Genomic DNA, 19,309 nt, shown 5'->3' with positions numbered 1-19,309 from the left:
GTAGATAAAGAAAGTGCAATATTCATTTGGCATATGCCAAAACTTTAAGAGTATTATATCACAGTCTCAGAAGTTACATTTATGTCTTTCTACTCTCCAATTTCAGCCCTCAGCTTCTTGATAACTATTCAGATTTGAATTATTTGTTTTTTTCTATAGATGTTTATCATGTTGATTCTGATAGTTGCCAAAAGAGCATGTTGTTTTTAGGAAATGCAGCCATAAACATAGACACATTATTGTAGCAAATTAACCACTGATAAAGGTTTTCTTGTAATCTTTCTTAATTACTAATGAGAAACACATTTCTTAGATGATGAAACACGTGAAAACACCAATTTTGAAGTCCTTTGCCAACAATTCCAGTATAAAGCATACTCTCAAAAAAGACTTTTTCTATATATTTTGATTCAGTAGATTTAAATCACTGCATTTAAAAATATCCTCCAATGGCAAATGTTCCAGGATCAAACTACATGTAGGGAATGATCTAACCAAATGGAAGCGAGAGCCACGTTATTGTGGAACTGACCCTGCTGGGCTCCTGTAGGTGTTTGTCTTGGGACCATGATCACCAACTCTCCCACATGGCTTCGTGTACAGAGAGGCTGCCAACCCAGGAACTGCCACCATGAACCAGTTGTGTGTACTGCCTCAGACCATGACCATGGGACACCGTTTGTACTGCCTCAGACCATGACCACCCGACATCGTGTGTACTGGTTCAGAACATAACCACGGGACACTGTGTGTACTGCCTCAGACCATGACCACCCACCATGGGACACTGTGTGTACTGGCTCAGACCATGACCACCCAACACCATGTGTCCTGCTTCAGACCATGACCATGGAACACTTCACCAAAGGGTCTGAAAGCTCTGCACACCAGCAACCCAAAGTAGGGACATCTGAGTGACACTGCTTGCAGGATGGATAGCATTTTAATTAAACCCTCCATATTAAGTAGAGATATCTTTGTCTCCTAGGAAAGGAAGCATCCTAGAGATCTGACTGATTGAAAGAAGCAACTGCCCCTCAGATCACATGACATGTGTGCACTTCGGCTGCTGGCAATAACAATAAAGAAATTACCTCTGCAGCTAGATGGATTCAAAGTTACCTTTCCCACATGGCTTAGAACTAGATTTTCTTCCCTTTTCATTGGAATTTGCTCTTTTGACTTTTCAAGCAGTTCCAATGAAGACTACTTTTATTATCCAAGATTAAACCTAGCAGAAAGAAAATCATGTTTATCTTATAGTGTGATATCCAATATGAACTGACTAAACAGAAGTTTTACTTGTTCAGTTTTTATTCTATTGTAGGCCTGATTTCAGATTACTTGTTTTTAAGGAAATGAGAAGAAAAGAACATGAAGTCATCCATACCCGATTCTGTAACAAATGAGACTGAAGAGCTGACAGGTCCATAGCCGTGAGGATTTTTGGCTTGAACTTTAAAATAATACCTGAAATTCAAAGAAAACATAGTTTGAAAGAGAAACTTGTTTAAAGTTTGTGTAATGAGACAAACAACCAAACTACTGAGCACTTACTCTGTGGCAGGGTTTGAGTCATCTTTTCACAAATGCATACACCATTGCTATTTCTTCAAGTTATTTCTAAACTTTCTCATTTTTGAATAACTTTTCAGAACAATAGAATGAATAGCATAGACATGTTCCCACTGGGAATGAAGGGGCATACTAGGCACACAGGTCACTTGGACTGTGTGTGTTACTTCGAGCATCAAGGGTTTGCCCGACCCATGCAGACCATGCCCTGCAGGCTTGCCATTGGATGTTATGGACCCCTCCTGTCTCATCTTGAGTTCCACCAGCAAGACAGAGAAGCTGGAGCAGGGAGACATGCTTACAGAGCAGAATTCCAGTTCTAGGCTAAGTCTCATCCCTGGACGTCATGTATAAATGTCTGACGGACTGATGATGATGCAACCTGCTGTTGGCAGGGGGAGGCTGAGCCAGTCCAGAGGCTGGCCTCCTCGGGGGAATTAACGTGGCAGCAATGTTCTGGGCGCAGGACAAGTGCTACGCTTGGGCCTGGAGCCTTAAAATCACTGAGTCTCCAGCTTCTGTGCCTCAAGGAAAGAGAAGCAAGTCCAGGAAGGGGAAGTGGAAAAGGCCTGCAGAGGCTCTGCTGGGGATTAATCTTTGTCTTGGAACAGAGAATGTGCTAGAAAGCACATGGCCTGAATCAGCCTGCTCATCTAGAAGGAGATAAGCCAATTCGGTCAGGAGTCCAAGAGCGTCTTACTCTGGACTCTCGTGAGCTACAGGACCAAAAGCAGTGATGAAAAAATACTGGAAGCCAACCCAGTTGAGACCTACTCTACCTACAGTTAATCTCTATGCTGTCCAGCCCCCTGGAATCCTGGGTATTATCTGTGCCCTCTTAGTCCTTAACCGGGCTTCCCTGGTGGCTCAGATGATAAAGAATCTGCCTGCAATGCAGGAGACCTGGGTTCGATCCCGGAGTCAGGAAGATCCCCTGGAGAAGGAAATGACAGCCCACTCCAGTGTTCTGGCCTGGAGAATTCCATGGACAGAGGAGCCTGGCAGGCTACCGTCCATGGGGTCACAAAGAGTCAGACATGACTAAGCAACTAATACATATAGTCTTTAACTGCTTCCAGGTAAAGAAAGAGGGTTAAAAAAAAAATTGGGCAGAGGAGTGTGTCCACCACCTCAGAGAGTCCAGAAGGGGCCTTGGCTTCTGGACAACAGGAGCTACACTTCAATGTTACAAAATCCTATGTTTAAGTCAGACACACAGATCACACACACTAATTAAGATGAACTAAAGTTTTAAAAGGAGAACTATTTACACCCAGAGAGCAAAGGCACCTGTCTGTTGCACCTCTGCCCTGGTGCTGAGCCTACTGAGCATCTGAGCTGAGGTCCCCAGGGGAGCCTCTGGCCTCACAGGTATGCACAGGTACGTGACTTTGGGTTTGACTGAACAGAGAGCAAAGAAAAAGTCCATTTGGTAAAACCAAGTCTTCTCTTAAGCTTTTCAAGAAAGTATATTCACATCTCACTTAGGACCGAATCCTTTTTAAAATTTCATTTAAAAAAAAAAAAGATATGCACAATTAAGAACATATGAGTTCCCAAATCTCAATTCACTCAGCACTTTGTGTGTTCTCAATTGTGCATACTTCTAACTCAGCGGTCATGGAGTTATTTAAGGCAAACTCCGCTGGCAGTTCAAACAGTGGGTTTGGCATAAATCAACGATAACAGTCAAACTTTACAGAAGCCTTTTCTTTAAAAAAAAAAAAAGATAGGAAATCGAAACCTAGGGTGTGATACTGATATTCAGAGGCTACCGGGGACATTTATTTCTGCTGCATCTTTCTCAGGCCATCCCGGGAGGCAACCTGGTACCACTTCCCCGGCTTGGCAGAGGGAAGCACCCTGTGCAGTAGAGGTGATGGCAGAGGGGTGACCCTTTGGCTGGGAGAGCCTACTCCAGTTTCTTAGTTGTATCCATTCTATTTTACACTGAAACCTAAGTATTCTCCAAATCAACCCTCCTGCCACGCAATGATTCCATTCCTCCACAAAGCCCACGTGGCCCAATTCTAAAGATGTATTTCCATTTGAACTCCACCTACTGTGTCAAAGTAAGTTTGCATATGCCAAGCTGAAAAACAATATGGTATTATAGAAAAAAGCAAAATTTTCGAAAAGCACATTAAATTTTTTTCCATAGACTAAAATATATATTTCATACCCTGAAGTGTCTCTATCTCACCTAAGTAACAAAAGCATCCCACACCTTGCCTTCTTATACAAGCTTCTGGCACCTTCTTTTGAATAGGTTCCCTGGTGACAGATCTGTATACTTCAGGCTTCCCAGGTGGCGCTGCTGCTGCTAAGTCGCTTCAGTCATGTCCGACTCTGTGTGACCCCATAGACGGCAGCCCACCAGGCTCCCCTGTCCCTGGGATTCTCCAGGCAAGGACACTGGAGTGGGTTGCCATTTCCTTCTCCAACGCGTGAAAGTGAAGTCGCTCAGTCCTGTGCGACTCTTAGCGACCTCATGGACTGCAGCCCACCAGGCTCCTCCATCCATGGGATTTTCCAGGCAAGAGTACTGGAGTGGGGTGCCATTACAGATATGTGCACTTCAGGCTTCCCAGGTGGCGCTAGGGGTAAAGAAACCACCTGCCAATGCAGGAAACACAAGAGACGTGGGTTTGATCCCTGGGTTGGGAAGATCCCCCGGAGGAGAGCATGGCAACCCACTCCAGTAATCTTGCCTGGAGAATCCCATGGACAGAACTGCCTGGAGGGCTACAGTCCCTGGGGTCACAAAGAGTTGGACATGACTGAAGTGACTTAGCACGCACGCAAGCACGGAGGGGTCTGAAGGAAATCCTCGTAGGAGGAAGCCAGCAAGCACTCTCCCTCCAAAGAACAACAGATGGGAAGGTCACACTTGGGGAGAAGCCCCAGTGGCCGCTGCTGCTCTCAGTCCATCGCCCAGGGCCCCCAGCGTGGGTGGACGTAGGACACAAACCTCGGGGGACACTGGGGCTCACCTGCAACCAACCGGTCCAGCCGCCAGCCCCCTCTCTCCTCTGTCCCCCTGACCACATCGGCCTCCTGCTCTTCCTCAAACACACCAGCTTCCCAACACTCCTCCTGCCTGGAGCAGCTTGACAGCTCACTTACCTCCTCCAGGTCAAATGCTGTGTATCTGCCTCACCTGACCGCCCCTTATCCTCAAGCTCAGGGAAAAAGCCCCCCATTATACACTCACAGAACAGGGTGCTTCTCTCTCAGGATGCTGGTCAGGGAAAGTCCATACCTACGTGTTTGTAAACCACCGGTCTCTGTCAGATGAGCACCATGAGGGGCCATGGTGTATTGTAGGCCCCTCTCCCACCCCTCCGCTCTTCTCTCTTTAGAGCCCGGGGCCTGGCCCTGAGCACTCAGTAAGCTCTCACTGAGTGAGCCGTGGACACTCATTCATACCTATAGGAAGAATGAATAAACCATCCCACATAACCATCCCCTGACAGTATTCAAAACTCAACATCAGTTTGGTACCAAAAGTTGTCACAAGAAAACTAGGCTGTGGGGGCAGGGGCAGCAGGAGTCCAGGATTTACAAGCAGCCAGGAGGCCAAACATCTCTAAGGCCTCCTTCAGCTGCTTCTGAGGCTGTGCTATAAAAACATGCACTCTGAACACAATTAAAAAAAGAGGGATGTTGGCTTTATTTTCTTTAGTTTTATTCTTGGTTTAATGAATCAACTTTTCATTACTATCAGGGAAGAGCTAAGAAAGGGGCTTTCTCAGTTTCCTGATATTTTTATTTGCTGAATCCTGAAATTTGTAACAGTTTATGAAAGCTCAGTTCAAGTGAGCCCAGGGCTTTAACAGGCCCTGAGCAAAGTTCTCTGCTAGTTCAGAAGCCTCTCGGTGTCCAAGGCTATTGTCCAATTTCTGTCCCTTTCAACAGTTCTGTTTAAGGAGAGCATTTTGTTCCAATCTCCTCTGTGTTCCTCTGACTGTATTAAAAAAAAAAAACAAAAACGGGAGACCTCGGGCCCAAGTCACATCATTCAGAACACTTTGCTGTGGAAATACAGTGGCTGGACGTGACATGGATCAGAGAGCCGATCATTAAATATCAGCAGTTCTGCAGGCCCAGACTAGCTTGAAATTGGCAAATACCATTACTTTTTTTTCCACCCCGACAGCCAGTTTACAAACACACCACAGCACGACCATCGTGTCCTTGGTGTTCTGCCCATGTTCACCCCCAAGGATGGAAGCTTTCCTGATGGTTGTTACCAGCAAGACCAGATAATATAAAATAGGAAACGCACACACACACACTGTACCCTTGAGACAAGTTCTGCGCATTTCACACTGAGGGCTAAAAACTCACTCCCAGATGGCCCTCTGGCTGGCGACCCACTTCTCCGTGTAGGAAGCCATGCATCTTATAACTGATATTAACATGTAAAATATATCTTTCTTGAATGATCTGAACTTCTGCATCGTAAAGGTTGACTACTAGCTATTAAAATGTTTAGCCAGTTTACACAACTCAACAACAACAAAACAAACAACCCAATTGAAAAATGGGCAAAGAACGTCATTAGACATTTATCCACAGAAGAAATACACAAGGCCAACAGGTACATGAAAAGATGGTCAACATCACTAGCTATTCAGTTCAGTTCAGTTCAGTCGCTCAGTCATGTCCGACTCTTTGCGACCCCATGAATCACAGCACGCCAGGCCTCCCTGTCCATCACCAACTCCTGGAGTCTATTCTGAAAGAGATGGGAATACCAGACCACCTGACCTGCCTCTTGAGAAACCTATATGCAGGTCAGGAAGCAACAGTTAGAACTGGACATGGAACAACAGACTGGTTCCAAATAGGAAAAGGAGTCCATCAAGGCTGTATATTGTCATCCTGCTTATTTAACTTCTATGCAGAGTACATCATGAGAAACGCTGGGATGGAAGCACAAACTGGAATCAAGATTGCCGGGAGAAATATCAATAACCTCAGATATGCAGATGACACCACCCTTATGGCAGAAAGTGAAGAGGAACTAAAAAGCCTCTTGATAAAAGTGAAAGAAGAGAGCGAAAAAGTTGGCTTAAAGCTCAACATTCAGAAAACTAAGATCATGGCGTCTGGTCCCATCACTAGCTATTAGAGAACTGCAAACAAAAACTACAACAAGGTATCCCTCATACCAGTCAGAATGGCCATCACCAAAAAGTCTACAAATAACAAATGCTGGAAAGGGGGTGGAGAAAAGGGAACCCTCCTACACTGCTGGTAGAAATAGATAAGTTGGTGCAGCCACTATGGAAAACAACATGGAGGTTTCTCCAAACACTAAAAATAGAATTACAATGAGATCTAGCAACCCCATGTCTGGGCCTATATTTAGCTTTATGTTCATAGGAGCCTTATTGACATAGCAAAGACATGGAAACAGCCTAAACATCTGTCAACAGAGGAACAGGTGAAGAAGATACGGTGCACATATACAATGGAACACTGGGAATAGTACCTGGCCATAAAAAAAATGAAACAATGCCATCTGGAGCAACATGATGGCACTAAAAATTATCACACGAAGTGAAGTAAGTCAGAAAGAGAAAGATAAACACCATCTGATACCACTTATATGCGGAAATTAAAATAGGATGCAAATGAACCACCTATGAAATAAAACTCCTCATGAGAAAAGCTGACTCACTGGAAAAGACCCTGATGCTGGGAGGGACTGGGGGCAGGAAGAGAAGGGGGCGATGGAGGAGGAGACAGCTGGATGGCATCACTGACTTGATGGACACGAGTCTGAGTGAATGCCGGGAGTTGGTGATGACAGGGAGGCCTGGCGTGCTGTGATTCATGGGGTCGCAGAGAGTCGGACACGACTGAGTGACTGAACTGACTGACTGACTGACAAAATAAAAACAGATTTGCAGACACAGAGACAGATGTGTGGTTAGCAAGGGTGGGGGCAGCATGGGGCAGGAGGCTGGAGTTAGCAGGCGCAAATCATTATACAGAGTGAATAAACAAGAAAGTCCTGCTGGAGAGCAGAAGAACTCTATTAAATATCCTGTGATAAACCACAATAGGAAAGAATATAAAAAAGAATGTGTGTGTGTGTGTATATACGTGTGTATACACACACACACACAGACATATATATAACTGAAACACTTTTGGGTACAGCAGAAATGAACAAACATTGTAAATCAACTATACTTCAATAAAAAGTGCTTCTCAATTGCTGCTCCACTAATGTCATATATGAAGCTCGTGCTGCATAAAGTCACCATGTTGGTGACTGCAAACGGATGGATTCCCTTTCAACACACAGAACAATCTTTCCTTTCCCAATGGTAGGTAGTTTCAGTCTCTGGAAAATAGGGAGCAAATTATAAACACGACAACCTAACAATCACAAAGCACACAGTCCTTTCTCCAAAGAAAAGTACATGATACATGGTAAGCACTCACCTACAGTCTATGAGAAACAACTAGAGAATTCAGAAGAAACCATAAGAACACTTTCGGTGAGGCCTTTCCTTTTCAACCCAAGGATACCCGTGACCACGCACACAGGTCTCATTTTCTGTTTATAAACGATGGACGTGTCATACCTCGTGTTGGGCTTCAGGTTCTCAATGGGCAGGTGAGTTACTGATGAAGCCTGGGTGGACCACTTGTTCCTGATGAAGTCTTCATAGGAGGCACTGTAAACCAAGTAACCTACAGGAGGAAAGGAGGCGGAACCCAGTGAGCGTCAAGGAAGCACATCACCCAGGAGGCGTGACTCAGGGGAGGGTGGGAGGAGCCGTGGGGTGGGGGCAGCTCTGTGGGAGAAGTCTAGAAGGCGAGCAAGCAGTGTGCCAGGTCGGGACGAGGCAGAATACTGGTGCCCACTGGCGATACCAGATGGAGGTAACGGCAGAGACACTTTCTGACCACTGGCTGGTTCCCTACTTTTCTTCCTTCTCCTGATCTCCCACAGTCCCGGGCTTCCTCATGTCCTGGGAACGAATCACATCTAACCATGAATGCATAGCCCAAGGAAAGAGCAGTGACCTCCACCAAGTATCTAAGAAGTTCCTGGTAGAGGTATATACAATTATCCTTCACGTGGAATGAAGCATCTGTGATGGTGGGTGCCGTGTCTTGCGTCTGAAAAGATCGATAGGTCTCTCCACCTCTTGTTATAGACTCTCCTGTGGTTTCTAGCTGTTGAATATCTCTGCATTCCCTCGACCCTCACATCCAGTGACAACAGCCAGGCAGCTCTGCCTTATCTGCTGTTAATGGAGCTCAGCGGGTGGACTCTGCCCTGATACCTGCCCAGCTTGCCAGGCCGCCCCAGAGAGCCGAGTGACCTTCCTGTCGCAGCGTCACACATCCTTTATGCTGTTCTCTTACGTGGGAAGGAAATATTTGTCGAGTACTTCCTCTGCTCCGAATGTTACGCCGAATACTTTGGATAGGGTGTTACTTTGATGAATTCTCCTGACCTTAGGTTTCTCTGTCTGTCACCATTCTGACACAGGAGGAAACTGAGTCTTAGAGGTCAACTATCTGGTCCAAGTTCATGTTTGTTAATTCAACAGATATTTATTGTGTGCCTCCTGAAAGTCAGGACTACTGTATACTAAGTGCTAGAGATTAAACGATCATCCATTTTAGTGAAAACTCCAGGAGCAGCAAGGCAGACAGACAAGTAGGATTACACGGCTTGTTTATACAGCCTGATGAGAACTAAGTGCTGGGGGCTTTGGCAGGTGGGGAGAGCTGGTCACAGAGAGCTTTCCCAGGACCATGAAATCGGGCTGATAACTAAAGGATGGGAAGCAGTCAAGATGCACAGTGGGAAGTGGGTAGAACTCCAGGTAGAGGGAATACCTGGGCAAAGACGCAGGCGAGGGAGGAACCAGGAGGCAGGAGGACCTCAGAGGGGCAGGGTGAGGGGAAGCGCGACGTGAAACAAAGCTAAAGAAGCACTGAACGAAAAAAAAAATGCAAGGCTCTTCGGTCACAAAGCCTTTTGCTTTTCTTTCCAGAAGAAAAGGGAGACATTCACAGGGCGACACAACAAGACTGTCTTCCGTGTGTCTCTCCGGTGCTGAGTGGAGGACCAGACAGGCATAGTATATGGAGGGGGTGGACTCACAGGACAGCTGTGACAATATCCAGGTGAGTGGTTACAGCAGCTCAGGTTCTGGGGTGGTTAATGGGGAACAATGGACGCGTGCAGGAAAAATCTGAAAGGTAAAGGCGACGGGACTGAGTGAGGAACTGAATACAGAGGGGAAATAGAGAAGGAGATGGGAAGATGACGCCAAAGCTTCAGGCTTGCAAGAATGGACGGAGAGTGAGACAGAAAACCCAGATGAGCAAGTGTGTGTCTGGATCATGAGTCTGATTCTCGATATGCTGAGTCTGAGAAGCTTTGGAGACATGACGGGTGATAATGTCAAGTGGCCATGATTTTTCAGTTTGAGGCTCAGAGGAGAGCAGGCTGGGTCCTGACCTACAAACCAACGACTCATCCCCAAAAGGCACTGAGACCACATGCAGCGGGACTTCCGTGGTGGTCCAGTGGTTAGGGCCCTGTCTGCCATTGCAGGGGACACAGATTCGATGCCTGGTCCAGGAAGACCCCACGTTCGGAGGGGCAATGAAGCCCACGCACCGCAACTACCAAGCCTGTACTCTAGAGCCCTCGGGCTGAAGCTGCTGAAGCCGGTGTGCCCCGCAGCCTCTGCTCTGCAACAAGCCACTGCAATGGGAAGCCCACACGCGGCAACTAGACAGGAGCCTCCTGCTCACCACGGCTAGAAAAAGCCTGAGTGCAGCGATGAAGACCCAGCACAGCCAAAAAAAAATCAAAATTTTTAAATGCTTGTAAATATACATATGCATTTTAAAAAGACCTCTGTGCATGGGTAAAACAGAGAAGGCAATGGCATCTCACTCCAGTACTCTTGCCTGGAAAATCCCATGGACAGAGGAGCCTGGTAGGCTGCAGTTCATGGGGTCACTAACAGTTGAACACGACTGAGCGACTTAACTTTCACTTTTCACTTTCATGCATTAGAGAAGGAAATGGCAACCCACTCCAGTGTTCTTGCCTGGAGAATCCCAGCGACGGTGGAGCCTGGTGGGCTGCCGTCTATGGGGTCACACAGAGTTGGACATGACTGAAGCGACTTAGCAGCAGCAGCAAGTGAAGTGAAGTGAAGTCGCTCAGTCGTGTCCGACTTTTTGCGACCCCCATGGACTACATGTAGCCTACTAGGCTCCTCTGTCCATGGGATTTTCCAGGCAATAGTACTGGAGTGGGTTGCCATTTCCTTCAGCTGAAGCTGAAGCTTTTCTTCTTACTCTGTGTTTTCTCTCTCCAGGATTTTACCCATGCACATGTCTTTTTAAAATGTGTATATATATATTTATAAGCATTTATTTATTTATTTTTGGCTGTGCTGGGTCTTCATTGCTGTACTCAGGCTTTCTCTAGTTGTGGTGGGCAGGAGGCTACTGTCTAGCTGGACTGGACTGAAGGACTGATGCTGAAGTTGAAGCTCCAACACTTTGGCCACCTGATGCAAAGAAATGACTCATTGGAAAAGACCCTGATGCTAGGAAAGATTGAAGGTGGGAGAAGGGGATGACAGAGGATGAGATGGTTGGACGGCAGCACCAATGGGATGGACATGAGTTTGAGTAAGCTCCGGGAGTTAGTGATGGACAGGGAGGCTGGTGCAGTCCATGGGGTCACAAAGAGTCAGACACGACTGAGCGACTGAACTGAACTGAACTGAAGCAAAGTGACTTAGGACCATGTCTGAAGCAATTCTGATCTTTAATGTCGGGTCAAAGAGGATGAGCCTGTGAGGAGGAAAACTTGGGCTGAGAGAATCAGATCACAGGTCAAGGAGGAGATGAAGAAAAGGCACTGAAGAGGCAAATAGCTTTATTCAGCAACCTGTTCTCACCGATCACCTCCTCAAGGGCTATTCTGGTGATGGGAAGAGTGGATTAGAGTTACATAGCTCCTCCCCAGCACGCAGGGAGCAAAAACAGGGGCCCTGGGCTCTGAAGCCTTTTCAGAGAAATTCCTTCTTCTCTTTTTTCAACAACTATTTCATGGGACCTGGGAAGCGTTGCTGCTCTCTCCATAGGGTACCCTCCTCCTCTGAAGATGGTGACATCAAGCCACATGAGCTGATGGTGACGCTGTACCCAACAAGGGTCCAGCCAGGGGCAGACATGCCTGAGGAGCCCTGGCTTCGATGGGTCAGCCCGGCTCATCCTCTTTGACCTCATATCCATTAGAACACTGCACTTCATTCCATATACTACTCAGGTTTCCCTGCTCATCCTTGTGTCTGGATTTTTATAACGTGCTTGCTGAGCACATGTAACTCCTGCGTTGTCTGTTCTTGTCAAAACCAGTCCTGAAAAGATTCAGAGACTACCACGAAGGTGATTTCCCACGGAGTCACTGCTGATGAAGAGACAGCTTCATTCATCAGGACTGATCAGGGTGGGCAGCGAGTCGTGGACCTATTTACTTTGCAGGAGTTTCGTGTCGTTTGGCCACCATCTGGTTACATGCTGACTCAACCATGTGTGAAAGAATAGAACCGCCAGTGGAAATCGGCCAAGTGCTCTGCATCTCATGCAGCTACCAGGACCCAAGCGCCCTGCAGTGGACCTGAAAGTGTGATCTTCCCTTTGGGTCTAGGAGGCAACTGGGTATCCACTTCACCTCGCTGTTCTGCAGCTAAAAGACCTGGTGCTTGATTCATTAACTGACGAAGCACTCCCATGCTTTTCTCTTTTAGCCTCTAGGGTCTAACATGCTTCTTCTGCATATCACAGGGCTGTTGTACACTGAAATATTCCACAATAAGCAGCCTGGCAGGAGTTGGCATAACTTTCTATTTGGACCTGAATCCCAATAACACCTCAGCCGTATTATTTATGCTCCTGGCATGAGTGCTCATGATTAGGGCCCTGAGGCTTGGTTTGGGATTAGATGGTGGGGGTATGTGGTGATGAGATGACCCCAGTCTCTGGGGAGCTTCGTAAGGCTTTTGATGCAAAGCTAACAGGAGCATGTGTTTCGGAAGCACGCCCTCTATGGGATGATACAGGAACTGCGTCGGAGTTAAGTCCAGCGACATTTACCGGAGTTCTCCGAAGGCTCCTCATGCTCCAGCCCAGGGGCCACGTCTAAGGTGACTGGTCCTTTCATCTTTTATCCATCCTTCTGTTTCTCAGAAGCCCCGTGGCTCAGGGCACAGGGGTATATTTATGTTAAGTAACATCTGTTATGCAAGAGATCAAAAGCTAAGTAGCTTAAGATAAAAGTTTTCCATGATTATTTTTTCTGTTTGCTTGCTTGCTTTTCAAAACTGCCATTCATAAAATCATATTCAGTTCATAAAAGGATTTTCTGGCTGTTTTGACTACAAGCTCTCCTCCTTCCATTGATTTATTTGCTTGCTTTTAGGAACATGCTGGACTTCACAGAAGCTGGCCCCAGCGGCCTGAGCAACTGGTAGATTGGGGGACCAGCAAGTACAGCTACACCAAGACTCAGACCTCTTAATCAGCACCCTGGCTCTCCACGGCCCTTCCACCTTGCCTGGCACAATACCCAGGCATTCTGTCCTGTGTCCTTTATCCTGACTTTTGGGCTGCAGTGCAAACTTCATTAAAAAAAAAAAAAGTTCTCTGTTTGTGCTTGGGTTTTTTTTTTTTTTCTCATTTTAAGAGATCATACTGGGGACCTAAAGCAAGAACATTAAAAATTTCTAATTTGATGACCGACACTAGCATGGTAGTGACATAATATGTCAAACTCCGACTTATCCCCCATCCCCAGCCCTGAGACACACACACACATTCCTTCCTCTTATATAACTCACTGACTCAAAAGGAATCATTTGCAAAAGAAGGGTGTCTATCCAAAGAAAACATTAACTCTTTTCTGTAAGAACTCATCTCAACAAATTTATCCTCAAATATATCTTTGGTAGAGTCGAATGAGCATCTCCCAGACCAAGATCTTGGAGGCTCAGGATCCCCGGGCATTTTCTCCATCACATCCAGTTCCCACCTAAGGAATTCAGGAGCGCCAAGACTGATTTGGAAGCACTGAGCAGACCCGGAAAGAGCCTGAGTCATGACCCCAGGGTTGATCATGACCCCGGGAAGCACACAGTAGGAGCACTCATCATTCATGCTGCAGGAGCTCATCTGACAAGGGGCTCCGTGGACTCCCTAGCTACCTGCAGTATTACAGGGTAAGAGACCTAATGATATGTTGTATAGGAGGAGAGCAAGGTCCAGGGAAAATGAAGTAGTAGCTCCAGGTCATACAAACCCATCTGGGACTAAGATTCAGGATTTCTGACTTCCATCCAGTGCTCCTCATACTGCCTACAAGGCTTCCCTCATTGCCTCTGTTTCATCCTTTTTAAAGAAAATATCTTCATTTGTCCATCCAATTCATCCATGCATCTCTCCATCTAGCTATCTGACTGATCCACCCACCCTGGCACCCTTCCATCATTCATTTCTCCAATCCATTCATTTATTTATCCATCCATCCATCCATCCATCCTTGCATCCAGCCATCATCCATTTCTCCAATCCATCCATCCATCCATCGTTGCATCCATCCATCATTCATTTACTTAATCCATTCATTTATCCATCCATCCATCCATTTTTCATCCATCTACCCATCCATCTATTGATCCATCCTTGCATCCATCCATCGATCCATCCTTGCATCCATCCATCATTCATTTATCCAATCTATTCATTTATCCATCCATCCATCTTCCATCCATCCACTCATCCATCATCCAATCATCCCTTATTGACTGTATTTCCCACCTGCAGATTGACAGGAACTCTGAGCACCTGCCTTGGACTCACCTGTTATCATATCCCCTGGGGCAGCTTTGTCCCAGTCCACAATGACAAATGAGTGGCAGCCTTCCACCGCGACCACAGTGATGTTGCGGGGGACATGCTGAGGAGGCGTGTCACTCCTCTTCAGGTCATTTGGAATGATCTCATCCAAGCTCTCCACTTGGAAGTGATCGAGAGCATCAGTCAGAGAGCATGGCGCGGACGGGTCTTTATTTAGGTACGTCACGTAAGGAGCTGGAAAAGAACAAAGATACCCAATCGGGTTGCTGAAGGCTTTCTCTGAGGGCAGAAACATGATGTCTGCTTCAAGGAGTAGACCCAACAGTCAGTCTCTTTCTGCTAAACATCCAGGGTCATCAGCCCTGAGGCCAAACACAAGCGCACATCCCTAGCTCTCCTGAATGGATCCACATATTTATTATAGCTTTCAATCTGGTGGTTTCAAAAGATCCCATTGCCCCATCAACATCGATGCCCTCACAGTGGTTTTGAAACCTCTCCAAACTACAATTTAATGTCTAAGAGAAGTCTGCAGCATTCTGCCATTCCTGTGCCCTTAAACTTGGAAAGGTGCAACTGAATCCAACTTGGAGTTCTCTCAACACATTTCATTCCCTAGACTGTCTTGGGACCAGGAAAAAAAAACATACACCAGCCAAGATGTACAACCTTAGCCTCAGTCCAGGCTGGCCTCCCCTGGGACATCAGGGACTCACATAACCCCTTGCACCCATGTCTGCACAGGCTAGGCCTGAACAGCCTTCTACAACATTACCACTCAGGACAAAAATAACGACTCGCATTTATGGATAGCTTCAGGCTTTTCCTACATGTGTGATCTCAGCAGATACAAGGGCCCCAGGATTAAGGCAGGGTAAGAACTGATAACCCACACTCCAGTTGAACCTCCCAGTGCTGAGAAGGAGCCCACAAGACTTCTTATTACGTATGCCCTAGAACTTAGAAAAGCGAAGGAATTGGATTTGGGCTTTATACATTCAAGACCCCCAAGTGCTCCCAAGTAACAGTTCCTAGAACTTTCTAAACATCCCATTGCATCTCCTCGTACAGCTTCTCATTCCCAGTGGCTGTTAGAACTGAAAGCAATTTTTAAGCTCCTCTGTTTTCCAATAATCCATACAGAATTAGGCGTTTTGAGCTTGTGCATGGGTCTGATCAGGAAGTTTGGGGGAGCTGTCTACTGTGCTTTATAAAGTTACAGGCATATGAAAACAGCCAGACAATAGTAAGCCTTTCAGCCTTTGAAGAGGTCTTCGGAACAGCTAATAATAGCGCTGAAAGCATTTCAATTTCTGTCATGGAACCACAGAAAGAAAAGTCAGAACATTCACTGAATTCAGCCAGGCTGCAGCATGCCATGGGCCAGCATTACCACTGGCCTCAGGAATCCTCCTTCCAATTAAGATTCTTGTTCTTCAAGTACGAGTAGTTCAGACACTCAATACTACATCTTGGCTGACAAGAGCTGTTCTTCGCTGATGGAAGAACATTTGTTTTGGAAACAGAAAAGTGTGATATTAGTTTAAGCTGTTGCCTGTCTCCACTCAGTAACAAATTATTTTTTTCCACTTAGTGATATGTTAATCTGTCTTATTAGCAAAGTTCATTAAGGGCATGGGAAAAGAAGGCTCCCAAAGGGAATGAAACACAGTTTTATGACATAGAATTTCTTCCTGAAACTGTTTTAATAACTGAGAAAGAGGAATACGGTCAATTTCTAGATCGCAAGTCCTTGAGGCTAATGAAAGCTATAGGAAATAACCTCAAGGAAACCGCTTCAGCTCTTTGAAACTGTAAGATATACTGGTAGCTCAGTTCATCAAACTGCTCATCTTTTAGGGAGGAGTTAGCAAACAACATGCAGGGGCTTCCCCGGCGGTCCAGGGGCTAAGATGCCACACTCCCAAAGCAGGGGACCTGGGTTTGATACCTGGTCGGGGTACTAGATCCCACATGCCACAACTAAGACCCAGAGCAGTCTAAATAAATAAGTCAAACAAACAAAACACCAATGTGCAGGCAAGGCCTAATAAAAGTCTCATCTCAGAAAAGTTGGCTATAACAAAAATACTTATAGTCCCTGGACTTGGTGATGGTTAAGTAGTTCTTACTCCTCATCTGCACAAGACAGCCTCTCTAAACTCTGCTCCATCGGATACCAAATGTTCTCCTGCGTGCCTGCTCCCTTGACTTCTGAGAGAGCAAGTTCATGTTTAGAAAGCATCTAAACAGGACTGACGCAGTGACTCGCCCAAGTGGAAATTTCACTCTGGGAAAAACCTCCGCTCCAAACGAGCTGCCACGGCCAAGCCAAGAGATTCGTTCTGCTCTTCTTCAAAGAATGAGAGCTAAAAACTCATGTTTCTCTGATTAAGGAACTCCTACTCACCAACAAAACGTTTCTTCCCAGCCAGATCGAATTCTTCTTCGGGGTAGGAACTGATGGAGCCTTCAGGCGGGATGACGGCGGGCGTCGTGGTGGTGGCGGTGGTGGTGGTGGTGGTGGAGGGCTGGGTGGTGGGCGGCGGCCCCGAGGTCTCAACTTCATAATCTGAAATGATATGATGGCTTTGTAACTGGGCACATCCAGAAAAGGGGCACCTTAAGATTGAACGCAACACTAAAGTGTATAGGCACACAAACAGACTCTAGAATTGGAGAAGGAAATGGCAGCCCACTCCAGTGTTCTTGCCTGGAGAATTCCATGGACAGAGGAGCCTGGTGGGCTGCTGTCCATGGGGTTGCACAGAGTCGGACACGACTGAAGCGACTTAGCAGCAGCAGCAGACTCTAGAATAAATGCTATGCCTGAACAGAAATTGTTGCTAACAAAACAATATCTGCCCCCCACCCACCATTTTTCAGTCCTTAGGGAAGAGCAGCTGCAGGTAGAAGAAAGGAAGGAAAAAAATTAAAAAGAAACACACATGACAAGAAAAATGAGATTTTTTTAATCAAAGCTGGACAGAACCTTAGGATTTACCCAGGTTAGATGCCCCTGTTACTGGTCCCTGACCATTCTCTGCCTAAGTAATTTTCCCTTTTAAAGCCAGAAAAGTATCACACGAGAAAAGAAACCAGATTTTTTTAAAAATTTGTCACCTGCATACGGGTTATTTTCTAGGGGGAAGGGGGACTCATCCTATTGAGAGAACTAATCCATTAACAAAAAAAAAAAAGAAAATTCTGCTCCCTTTTCAACAGCTCCAGATCACAGGGTTTTACTTCCAAAGGTGCTCAGAAAGCTTCCTTTGCTTTCTCGCATCTGCTGTTTTTCTTTCAGGTCTGTGTTTTGGTTTTTTTTGAAAACTGCGGATTAAACCACTACATTGAAGATCGTGACTGCATCAGAGGTGACGTTATTCCCACACTCGTGACTGAAGAGCCTTGAATCTACAACCAGCAGCGGCAAACTGAGCACATTAGTGAGGACTGACACCCCCCTGTCAAAGGCCAGCACTGGGAAGGGGACAAGCTTTCTATGCGAATTTCCTTCAATTTCAGGGGCAATTTACAAAACACAAGAACAACCACAGGGAGGTAAGTATAATCACAGCAGTAATTACTATGGATGGAGTGACCAGACGCCATGCAAAGCATGCCTCCTCTTCATCTTAGAAACTTCACCTTCACTTGAAAACATTCTGATTTTTAAAAAATCAGCACAGCTACCGCATTGCTTTTTGAATGTAATTAGAAAAGGAAAGGAAAGAATGAGAGTGAGAAGAGCCAAGAGGGGAAGCTGGAACTCGGTTAAACTAAGTCGTTTTTATTAACATGTATGGGTGGTGCAGGGGTGTTCAGACTGAAGTAACTCCAGAATTTCCAAAAGAAGGAGGAGAAGGTTTGAGATGGAGGGAAGGGGGCTCAGGGGTCTTGTCTGGAGGCTGCATCTGTGTATGAAGCCCACAGTTTTCCTCTGGATCAAACTTTTATGGGGCGAGGGGAGGTAACTTGGAAGGGGAGTACCACCACCCTTCTCTAAGCGTTGCCCTCCAGCCCCAAGCTCTGAGGGAAATAGAAATTGAGACCATCCACTTAGCCCACCTCGGCCTTCCCAGGTGGCTCAGTAGTAATGAATCTGCCTGTCAAGCCAGAAGGCACAGGAGACCCGGGTTCAATCCCTGGGTGGAGAAGATCCCCGGAAGAAAGGAATGGCTACCCACTCCAGTATTCTTGCCTGGAGAATTCCATAGACAGAAGAGCCTGGTAGGCTAACAGTCCATGGGGTCGCAAAGAGCCAGACACGACAGAGCGACTGTGCACGCACTTAGTAACGAACGTCAGATTCTCTAATCAGAAAATACCCCCAATCACGTGCTTGGAATCAATCATACCTTCATCATAGATGACGTACGCCTCTTCCGTGGGCACTGCCGTGTCAGTCTCCAGCCCCGAGAACTCATCTAGAAGGAGAAGGCAAGGGCAGTCAGCAAATGCCCTGGGCTCTCTTCTCAGCATGGCGCCAAGGGCACGGCGATCCAGCCCCGTGCTGCTGGCTCCCAGGCGTATAAGCCTCCCCTGCCACGGCCGCCTCGGCTTCCTCAGGAGGAAGAGCCTCAGAACGCGGAGGGCTCAATGGGAATGGAGAATTTCTCTCCTTTGTGCTCAGCGGGGTGCACTGGAAAAGACACCTCCCCAGCGCTCCCGACCCTCCAGCAGAGGGCGCTCTTCCCGACTTGTCGGGGGAGGAAGGCCGAGGGGGATGGAGGGGGGAGGGGGGAGAGGGAAGGGGGAGGGGGGAGGGAAGGGGGAGGGGGGAGGGAAGGGGGAGGGGCCCAACGAGCCC

General features: G+C 46.7%; 1 protein-coding gene across 3 annotated transcripts in view; it reads right to left on the bottom strand.

Annotated features, from left to right (window-relative positions):
- The window catches only part of FNDC1 (fibronectin type III domain containing 1), a 112,086-nt gene that overhangs the window by 7,910 nt on the left and 84,867 nt on the right, over positions 1-19,309 (bottom strand). For all 3 annotated transcript variants that reach the window (XM_040238914.1, XM_040238915.1, XM_040238916.1), the window contains 5 exons: positions 18,858-18,926; positions 16,910-17,071; positions 14,503-14,733; positions 8,181-8,289; positions 1,391-1,470 (listed from right to left, as the gene is read on the bottom strand). In XM_040238914.1, coding sequence (XP_040094848.1) covers positions 1,391-1,470; positions 8,181-8,289; positions 14,503-14,733; positions 16,910-17,071; positions 18,858-18,926 — 651 coding nt within the window. The remainder of the gene's footprint in view (positions 1-1,390; positions 1,471-8,180; positions 8,290-14,502; positions 14,734-16,909; positions 17,072-18,857; positions 18,927-19,309) is intronic.

The sequence above is a fragment of the Oryx dammah genome, unplaced genomic scaffold, assembly GCF_014754425.2.
Source record: "Oryx dammah isolate SB20612 unplaced genomic scaffold, SCBI_Odam_1.1 HiC_scaffold_4, whole genome shotgun sequence".
Taxonomy (NCBI): Eukaryota; Metazoa; Chordata; class Mammalia; order Artiodactyla; family Bovidae; genus Oryx; species Oryx dammah.
Note: the sequence above shows the minus strand (reverse complement) of the source record. Positions and strands in the feature narration are given on the sequence as shown.